Source organism: Elgaria multicarinata, chromosome 5 (genome assembly GCF_023053635.1).
Source record: "Elgaria multicarinata webbii isolate HBS135686 ecotype San Diego chromosome 5, rElgMul1.1.pri, whole genome shotgun sequence".
In the NCBI taxonomy this organism is placed as follows: Eukaryota; Metazoa; Chordata; class Lepidosauria; order Squamata; family Anguidae; genus Elgaria; species Elgaria multicarinata.
The window spans coordinates 111,766,255-111,777,195 of NC_086175.1; the positions used below are offsets into that span (position 1 = coordinate 111,766,255).

Genomic DNA, 10,941 nt, shown 5'->3' on the forward strand with positions numbered 1-10,941 from the left:
AGTTTGCTATCGAGCCAAGTTCAAGGTATTATTATTACTGACATATAAAGTTCTTAACAAGTTAGGACTACATTAATCTGAAAGATCATCTCCCCCTACATAGACCCATTAGACCACTATCTTCAGGGGAGGCCTTGCTGTCTGTGCCACACACTGGAGTTCCATCTGGCAACAACACGGCAATGGGCACTCCTTGTGATAGGGCCTTCTCTCTGAAATAACTTCCCTCTGCAATACGCCAAGCATGTGCTTTTAACAATGAAAAACCTACTTGTTTACCCTGGCTTTTCCCAACCACTAACTTAACGAAATGGATTTATTGTTTTGTAATATGTTATGAACTGCTTTGGGACTTTAAAATGGGAAATGGCATACAACTATACTAAAATAAGTAAGTAGGGGCCAGGGACAGAAGGAAACAGCAAGGGAGGGGGGGGAGAAGGTATACCCACACACCCAACCCAACAGCATTTTCAGTATTTAAAAGATTAAAGTTGACACTGAGCTCTTTTCAGACTGAAACCTAAGGAGAGACGTATGTCCTTTAAAACAATGCAACACCAAGGAAGGCTCAGTTGGCTCTTCTCTTATGGGGTTTTACCAGATGGCAAAAATGTTGGTATTCAGGCAGGCATTTGTTTTATTGGATAGGTAAGTTTTATTAAATGCTTATTTTATCTGCAGCACTTTTAAAATTATGCTGTTTTTCTGAATTTTATTATATTTTACGGTCAGTTTAAAGTGTTGTTAGCTGCCCTGAGCTCTTTTTGTATAATTTATTTATTTATTACATTTCTATACCGCCCAATAGCCGGAGCTCTCTGCTTCCTATTTCTACTGCCCTCACCTATTCTCTGCTATTTACTCAGATTCTAGATAGAGATATGGTTACATGGTGCTGTTGACCATCCAGTGAGAAGACAAGATGCTTCCACAATAGATATCAAGACTTTATGTTAGCACATGAACCAGTAATTACAGAAAATTCATACACTACTTCAGACATGAGATATTTCAGGGTTGATACTTTAATACCGATGTTACCAGCATGTTTAAGTTGCTTAAGACGTAAAGAATGAAAAGTATTAAGATGATGCAAATGAAGCTCTGTATTAACCTGCAACAACCAAATCAGAGATCGCTTTACAATATGGAAAGCAAGTTCAAGCACAACACAGGAAAATGACTGCTATTCTCATCAAATTCTATAATCTTTATTATTTAAAGATACTACATTGTTAGTGACAAACACAGTACCGTCTGTGTGAGGTACATTGAGAGAATACTTGACATACAAACTCATGCAATGGCTGCGTTTGGATGACACTTTAGGCAACAGAGGAGGGAATAGGCAACGCACAGTACCTTATTTCAGAGGTACACCCCACACAACATGTTGTCCCTCCCCCTGTCGCTCAGCTGAAAGTCCTGGAGTCCTTCTGGTGCTCCTCCCTCCTCCCTCAGTCCTCCTAGCCCTATCCCATCATGCATTGCAAGTTCTGCTGGCTGTACAGGAGCAGCTGCTCCTGCAGGAGAACTCTATGATCTTCTGGAATAGTGCACTCCATGGGGGAGTGTCGCAAGACATGTTAATCAATGGGTCTCTGTATAAGCAATGGAGCAGCCTGTCGTTTCCCCCCGTTATTTAATTCCAGAAAATAACATACTGTCAGTTGTGTGCCCATTGTGTGTTGCCCCCAGATGACACAATAATCGACACAATGGATGACTGCCTCTTTAACCCACCCACTGTTGATTATCGTGTCATCTGAACGCAGCCAATGTAAAATAGTGAGCTTAACTCCAACCCCTTCAATCACTGTAAGAACTTAACAGTCATGCTGAATCAGACCACAGGCCTATCTATCCTAGCATTCTGTTCACACAGTGGCCAACTAGCTGACTGTGAGAAGTCCACGAGAAGGACATGACTATAACAGCATGATCACTCCTGCTCGTGTTCCCCAGCAACAGGTAGTAGAGGCATACTGCCTCCAATACTGGAGGTAATATATAGCCATAATGAGTAGTAGCCATTGACAGCCTTCATTCTTTGTCTGTTGATTCTTACGTAGTCAAAACAGAAAAGGGAGGCATCAGTAGATTTGGAGGAACACCAAGGTTTGCAAAAGCACAAAAGAAAATCCTGTGTCGCCATGGCTAGACCAGACCTATATCCTGGGATTGTCCCAGGATCATCCCTGTTCATCCAAATGACACACAGGGGATCCCGGAGCAGGCAGGGATGACCCCTCCATTTGCCTGGGATAATCCTTAGGTCTAGCTAAGGCCTGTGTGTGTAAAATAATAAATAATTTAATGCAAAGAACTCAAAGGACTAAGTAGGCTCAGTGGTCATGGTCTTATTGATAACTGTTTTAAAAATTATGTTAAAATGTGTGTTGTGAACCATACAAGAGAGACTTGGCTATTGGGTGGTATACAAATATAATAAATTAATAAATGCAGGCTGATTGTTACAGGAGGAGGGCATAAGAAACAAAATACAGCAGCAGGAGGGCGTAAGAAACAAAATACAGCAACCTCCTCCAAACTGGTGCCTACAGATGTTTTGTGCAACAACTGCCATTATCCCTAACAACTGCCATGTTGGTTGGGGCCGATGGGAATTTATAGACCAAAACATCTGGAATGCACCAGATTGGATAATGCTCCAATAGTGTGTCCTGGAAGGAGACATGGCTAATACTTATGTCTGGAGACAGAAGGTTTAAGAGGGCAACATCCCACTACTCCAGATATTTATTAAATACCTGCCAGCAAAGCATAAAAGTATGTTAATCAGCATTGTTTGTTATATGCTTCCCACAACAAACCACATGTGCCTTATTACAGAGCCCTTTTACATAACCTAAATGAAGGGAGGCAGTGGTTGGGAATAATCCGACAAAAGCTGTGGTGGGACACCCTCCAACCACAAATAGGAATGAACCAAACAATTATAAACTCTTTTTGAATATATGTATATATTATTGTTCTTATTCTTATTGACAAGTTATGTTACATGAGGAAGAAGCAGCTGCAAAGGCTATATGCAGCTAGGATTGTATATACTGGGAGATTTTGTGAATGGTTGTGATTTTGTGATTTTGTGAATGGTCTTATTGTCCTAAATAAGCGTGTCCTGAGGAAGCATTTCCAGCGAAAATGTGTCATGTGTACCAGAATCCTGTAAATTGAACTACCACATGCTCCATAATTGCTTTCATCATATGAATGTACTTTATCTTGATTACTATAATGTATATGTTACATGCCACCAATACATATACTTCTGAAAAACAATAATTGCCTATAAGTATTTTGTTTAAATTTGTGATATGACACGCATTTGTATACTGATGTGATTGGTTATGACTTATAAAAAATATGTTCACATAGTTTGAGGCAGTGTAACATAACTTGTCAATAAGAATAAGAACAATAATATATACATATATTCAAAAAGAGTTTATAATTGTTTAGTTCTTTCCTATTTGTGGTTGGAGGGTGTCCCACCCCAGCTTTTGTCACGGCATTACATAACAACATACAAAGCACCTGAAAGCAATCATAAAATCCTGTTGCTCAGGAATTCGTCTTTAGGTTAACAACTCAAGAAATAACTTCTCGCATACCTCCCTACATCCTGACAAAGCATGAATAATGATAGCCTACTTTACATCACTTGCCTATTACAAAAGGGAAAACGACAAGCAGAAGCCTGCAGACTCTTAAGACAACTTTTGCATGATCAAGTAGAAGGTTCACAGTTCTGTCAGATGCACTTACTTAGAAGTAAATCCCACTGAGTTCAACACGATTTACTCCCAAGTATGAATGTGAGTCCAGCCAGCCCCAAGCTTTGCTTTTGAGTTTAGCAGTTGTTTGCAGTGGTTCTTTATCAGTCAAATTATAAACATCTAGAGGCATTTGATCTTAGCTTGGACTCATTGTGGTTCTTGTTATTTGTGTATTTGCTGTCAATTTCTAGCTGTTTTTTCTCCAAACCCCACTTTGGTTATGGTTATAGCAGAAAGCATGCTTGACTAAGGCCACAATCCTATGTATGATTAAATAGAAGGAAGTTATACAACTCCTAGAATTCCCCAACCAGCGTGACTGACTGGGTAATGCTGGGACTTGTAGCACTTCATATAGACATGCATAGGATTGCACCCGAAGTTGTTAAAAAGGGCAATCCTAAGAATGCTTACACATAAGCAAGCCTCCCTTGGTTTAAATAGGACTTAAGAATATAAGAACCATGCTGAATGAGTCCAAGGGTCCATCTAGTCCAGCACTCTGTTCACACAGTGGCCAACCAGCTGTCGACCAGGGACCAACAAGCAAGACACGGGTGCAACAGCACCCTCCCACCCATGTTCGCCAGCAACTTGTGCACACAGGCTTAGTGCCTCTGATACTGGAGGCAGCACATAACCATCAGGGCTAGTAGCCATTGATAGCCTTCTCCTCCAGGAATTTATCCAACCCCCTTGTAAAGCCATCCAAATTGGTCCCCATCACTACATCTTGTGGTAGTGAATTCCATAGTTTAACTCTGGGCTGTGTGATTAAGTCCTTCCCTTTTATCTGTCTTGAATCTCCACCAATCAGTTTCATGGGATGACCTCGGGTTCTAGTACTATGGGAGAGTGAGAAAAATGTCTCCCTATCCACGTTCACCACACCATGCTTGATTTTATACACCTCTATCACGTCTCCTGTTACCCTCCCCTTTTCCACGATAAACAATCCCAGCTGTTGTAACCTTCCCGCATAGGGTAGATGCTCCAGCCCGTTGTTCGTTTTAGTTGCTCTTTTCTAGCTCTACAATATCTTTTCTTTTCTTTTTTTAAGTACGGTAACCGTGTACAGGGTTGCGCTATAAAACTGAATGAAAATAGGATCTGGGTCCAGTCCCTATCCCGTCTTGAGATTCAGCCTTCAGCCTGCCCCTTCGACGCCTTCGTATTTTCCTAGCCCTCCACTTACCTCGGAGTGGCTCCAAAGGAGAACCCGCCGCCGCCGCCGCCGCCGCCTGTCCCAGCAGCAGCAGCGGTGGCCGAAGGCAACGTCCCTGCCCCGAAAGAGAAGCCCGCCGACATGGCGGCGTGGGAAAAGGAAACCCTCAAGGCCGACGCAGGCCTAACGGCCCCACTCCCGGCAGAGGTTTCAGCCCCCTCACGGCAAAAACTGCGGCCCCCTCAGCTCTCCCGGGCGGGAAGTTCAAACGGCGGGAAGATTCCGGAGCTCGAAAAGCGGCGTCGGTGGCGCAGCTCATGAGACCGGAGGAAATGCCGTCGCACGTTCTTTCCCGCTACGCATGCGCGCAATCACACTGCACCACGGGATAGCGGCGGACTCCTCTTCTTCTTCCCCTCCCCGTAACCCAAATAGACCTCAGAGATAAGGAAAGTTTCGGATACAAATCTCCTTCATCTGAGGAGAGGAGACTTCCGGGTTTACATCGGAAGCCTTCCCCCCCCACACCTCCGAGTGGCGGAAGTGAACGCTACCCATAAAAATCAATGGAGAAATTCAGGATTTTAGCGTTGTACTAATTGTGTCCTTTCCCCCTCTCACCTTCCAGAAAGGTAGAACCAAAGACGGGAATTCATGCTTGTTGTCAATAAGGAACCCCTCTGCATGCAAAGCACTGAGCCATCCCCACCCACCCCCAATAATCCACATAATAAGTGCATGTGAAAATTTTGCTTTTAATTTAACTTCTAAAAAACCCTGCCTGTTCCAATGCAAATAAAGTCTAGAGATGCAAATGAGGACAAAGCTGCTGCACCTTTAATAGCTGGGCAGAAGAAAGGAATTTTAGTAAGCGTAACATCTGGACTAGGTATTTTGCTGCCTTAGGTGAAGAACAAGATGGTGCCCTTTCCCATTCCATGTACAAAACCCAACTGGACTAGTGAAGGTTGACTCTCCTACACTGGCAGTGGAACAGAATCCGATAGGCAGCAGGCTAGCTTATGGGGATTAAGGCAGGGGTGCGTGGTCCATAGCTCTCTCCTCCAAAACTTGCTGCCTCTTCCCACCATTTGCTGTCTGAAGCGGCTGCTTAACTCTGCCTACCGGTTGGGTCAGCCCTGAGTAGCATGTATGGCTGGTTTCTCCCTCTGCCTACCAGTTGGGTCAGCCCTGAGTAGCATGTACGGCTGGTTTCTCCCTCTGCCTACCGGTTGGGTCAGCCCTGAGTAGCATGTACGGCTGGTTTCTCCCTCTGCCTACCGGTTGGGTCAGCCCTGAGTAGCATGTATGGCTGGTTTCTCCCTTGCCATGTTGCTCTTCCTTGGTGGGTGGATGGAAGGGGTGCAATCTCCCAGAAGTCCTTGCTTCTCTGACTATTGACAATGGCCAGTGTCCTTCACCTTACCATTTTTTTTAATGTTTTGATGTTCGTCTTCCTAAAACAAACTGCTATTTAGTGAAACAGCAGTTATCGGTAATATTCTTTACTTCAATGGACTTACTTACGGGTTGGACAACTACATTAGAGATGAGCAATGCATGGACCTCCTGATATTGTTGGACTGCAGCTTCCATTATCCCTCACCATTGGCTATGCTTGCTAGGGTTGATGGGAGTTGCAGTCCAACAACATTTGAAAAGCCCAACATTCTGCACTCCTGATATATAGAGAAGACTCTCAGACTGATCATTTTCAAAAAAGTACTAGTTAACCGTTACTAAAATAATATGAAGCATTCTGATATGTTCAGCTGGAAGTACCATACAGCTTCAAATGTCCCCATCTCTATGCATCACTTAACCTAGTTACTTTGCTACAAAGAAATGCTTCCATGCAGGCTTAAATGTGAATTTTGCAGGTAGATAATTATGTATGACAATTATGCACAGAGAGAACTGTTCTCCATAATCTAAGGTCACAGTTCAAACATTTGATCTGGAGGAAGCCAGAATAAAACTGGTCAATGCCAGTTTTAAAATGCCTTCCCAGGGTAGGTACACCTGGCACCAACATATTCCTTTCCGCACCAGGTGACAGCATTTCTATTTGCCCAGGCATTTAAAATTAGCAGATACAGTTTTATTCTCACTTTTATTATATTTTTAGCAGATACAGTATTTTTACTGTATCTTTAGTAAAAGTATCTTTACAGTATTAGTATCTTTACAGTATTTTTAGCAGATAGTTTTATTCTCACTTTTATTATATTGTTTAATGTTTTAAATATTGTATTGATTTTAAATGTGTATGTATAATGCCCTGAAATCTGTTTTTAGATTAAGGCGTTCTCTATCATTTGTTGAAATGAATTAAAAAAAATATGCTGTTGAGATAGCCAAATTTCTAAATGGGACATATCTCATATAATGTCTCTTCGCAACCCATTTCTAGTATCTCTCTCTCTTTCCAATTCACTACCTTTACATACCAAGCAACAAATTAAAGAATTATGATTGAAATCCTACATAAATACACAGGATTTCAACCTTACAGCCCAATTCTATGCAGGTTAAGGCACAATTCAACAGCCCTTTGATTTCAGTGGGCTGAGTCACACCTAGTGATGTATCGCAGGGGTGGACAACTTGTGGCCCTCCAGATGTTTTGACCTACAACACCCATCAGCCCTAGGCGGCATGTCCAGTCATGTGGGATGCTGGGAGTTGTGAACCTAAGACGTTTTGCCTATAAGTTGCACACTCCTGCTGTTTTGGATTCTTCTGCTTATAGATTATTCTAGCAACACATATAAAAGGTACAGATCCCTTTGCTTACAGTGTAGATAATAGTACTGTTATTACTATGAGGTTTAAAGAAATCACCTCAGCAAATGCTCTTATCCGAATACCATCAATAGAACCTACTTCTGGATAGAGTAAACAGTGCTAAGAATGTTGCTTAGGGTGACCATATGAAAAGGAGGACAGGGCTCCTGTATCTTTAACAGTTGCATAGAAAAGGGAATTTCAGCAGGTGTCCTTTGTATATATGGAGAACCTGGTGAACTTCCTCTTCATCACCACAGTTAAAGCTGCAGGAGCTATACTAGAGTGACCAGATTTAAAAGAGGGCAGAGCACCTGCAGCTTTAACTGTGGTGATGAAGAGGAAATTTCACCAGGTTTTCCATATATACAAATACCTGCAGAAATTCCCTTTTCAATACAACTGTTAAAGATACAGGAGCTCTGTCCTCCTTTTCATATGGTCACCCTAATGTTGCCTTCAATTCCCAAATCTGAAATGGCACTCCTGGCCCTAAATGTGCAGTGAAGCTTTTTACCTTGCTGCATTGTCGGTCTTAGAGCCACCCCGCCATAGCAGCCCCAGATTAGTAAGGTTGTTCTTCCTTGACATGACTCCTAGCAGTGACTCTTGTCTACAAGTAGTTTCATCTGTAAAAAAAATTGAAGCAGATAATGCAGGTAAACCTTTCCCCAGCTAATTAGCACACAAATGTATCTCAGACTCCTTTGTTGTCTGACATTTTCTAGCTGATTGTCCAGGTGGATGATGTCACAAGTATTACCAGTTTACCAATCAGAGTCCTTGTACCTCCTTAAACAGACATATTTATTGTGGCATTGGCTTCTATGGACGCTTTGTCAGATGCATGAAGTGGAATCCTCAATCAGCACATATATATTTAGACAAAGGGATACAATGGCCAAGAAATGCAAGGGAGACAGTAGGTATGTGACATTTCCATGGACAGCTCAAAGGCATACCAGACAGGCATGGTGATCATTCAAAAACAGCAGTAATTGGCAATCACAATTTCCCTAGGCTTGCTCTGCTAATTGAACATGCAGTGAGAGAGAAAATCCTGGTCTGGCTTGAGCCTTAAATAAATCTAAAAGATTGGGCAATACTTCTCCACCAAGAGAACACTTGTTATGTTCTTGGGTGGATTAAATATATAATAAATAAATAAAATACCTTTATTAGGAGCAACTGAAATGTTACAAAAGAGTGTTCAGGATTTCCAGCACTCTTAATTGGGCTAGATGGTGCAAAAGCCATGCAGAAGATGCCTTGTTTTTCTTTTTTGCTGTAATAAACCAAAGACAAAAAGTGGGGGACGAGGGCAGGGGCAATTCCTGTCAAGTGAATACTTGAAGGAAGGCTCTTTTCACATGCAAATTATAATTGAATAATAAGCAGGACATTAAAATAGAGCTGCAAACCTAAGCATGTTTACTTGAACTTGAACCTTAATTCTGTTGAAATCAATAGGACTTACTTCGGAGAAAATAAATTCAGGATGTGATTATTAATGTGAAATATATTGGAGGGTAGGTTTTCCTCTCTCTTTCAGAAAACTGAAAGGTGGAACAATGTCCCCAAAATGCATTTTGGCGCTTTTGTGCCCTATTTGTGTGTATATGTGCAAATATAAATGTGTAAATATATGAGTCGCCTTTGGGCCCAAATTGAGTCCCCAGGCAATTTACACTTAAAATGTAAAACAATTTAAAAACTTTAAAGCAATTTGTAAAATGTAAAAAACAAATTCAAACCTTTAAAGCATGTGTGTGTGTGTGCGCACGCTCCAAGGCCTTCCTCCAGGAGCTTCCTCCAAGGGAGGCTCGGAGGACAGTGACAAGGGAGGGGACTTTCTCGGTGGTGGCCCCTCATTTCATGGAATGATCTCCCTGAGGAGGCCCATTTGGCACCAACAATGTTGTTTTTTCAGTGCCAGGTTAAAACTGCCCTCTTCTCTCAGACGTTTGGCAGCATATAGTCTTTTTGATCAGGTCTTGGATTGTCTCTGAATGATGGTTTTAAATTGTTTGAAATATATGTTGTTGTTGTGTGCTATCTGCTCCATGTCCTTGCGAGAGTAGTTTTATACGTCATATCATGTAATTGAATGCTTTTTAATTTTTCTGAACTGCCTGGAGAGCTGGCCTGCTATGGGGCCGGTATAGAAATATAATAAAAGAAATGAAATACTGTCTGGACTCCTACCCGATTCCTCATTTTTATGCAATTCCTGGTTTCGGGGTTTCCTTTCCTTATGCATTTTGGTCCTAGATGGTGCTTGGACTTTGCAGCAATTTCCTCTGCCTTTTAAATGCGTATAATGCAGATACAATATATGGACATACACAGAGAGATGTATGTATATAAAAAGCTTTCAATTTTTTTTAAAGAACTTTAAAATAATTGAAAACTTTAAAAACAAATTTAAATTTGAAAACAGTGTGTGTGTGTGTGTGTGTGTGTGGAGAGAGAGAGAGAAACACACATGGAGTAAACTCCAGCATCAGTCCTACTTCGAGTAGAGCCATTGAAATGAATGGGTCTTATATTAGTTGTGATTAACTCAAGTCTGATTCATTTCAATGGGTCTACTCTAAGTAGGACTTATAGAATCATATAAGGCCATAGAGTCCAACCCCATACTCAATGCAAGAATCCACCTTAAAGCATCCCTGACAGGTGGTTGTCCAGCTGCCTCTCAAGGGCCTCTAGTGTGGGAGAGCCCACGACCTCCCTAGGCAACTGATTCCATTGTCTTACTGCTCTAACAGTCAGGAAGTTTTTCCTAATGTCCAGCTGGAATCTGGCTTCCTGTCACTTGAGCCCATTATTCCGTGTCCTGCACTCTGGGAGGATCGAGAAGAGATCCTGGCCCTCCTCTGTGTGACAATCGTCCAAGTACTTGAACTCTCATGTCTCCCCTCAGCCTTCTCTTCTCCAGGCTAAACATGCCCAGTTCTTTCAGTCTCTTATGTTAGAGTTTACTCCGTGTGCGTGTTTTCTCTGTCTCTCTGTGTATATTTTACCCACACATACATACATATACAAGCATATGTATAGTCTGATGCCGTCCCTACGCTACTGCTTCTCCAGCATTTGTCTCTTTTCTTGACCGGGTCTTCCGGGCCACAGGGGTCGCTGTGAGAGTGACTCCGTCTCCCCCGCACCCGCGGCCGCTTTTATTGC

At 42.1% G+C, this 10,941-nt stretch overlaps 1 protein-coding gene across 2 annotated transcripts in view; it reads right to left on the bottom strand.

The window, feature by feature from the left end:
* Nucleotides 1-5,317, bottom strand: part of NUP58 (nucleoporin 58) — a 36,562-nt gene extending 31,245 nt beyond the window's left edge. For both annotated transcript variants that reach the window (XM_063127031.1, XM_063127030.1), the window contains exon 1: nt 4,999-5,317. In XM_063127031.1, coding sequence (XP_062983101.1) covers nt 4,999-5,111 — 113 coding nt within the window. In that variant the 5' untranslated portion in view covers nt 5,112-5,317. The remainder of the gene's footprint in view (nt 1-4,998) is intronic.
* Between the last annotated feature and the right edge of the window lie 5,624 nt (nt 5,318-10,941).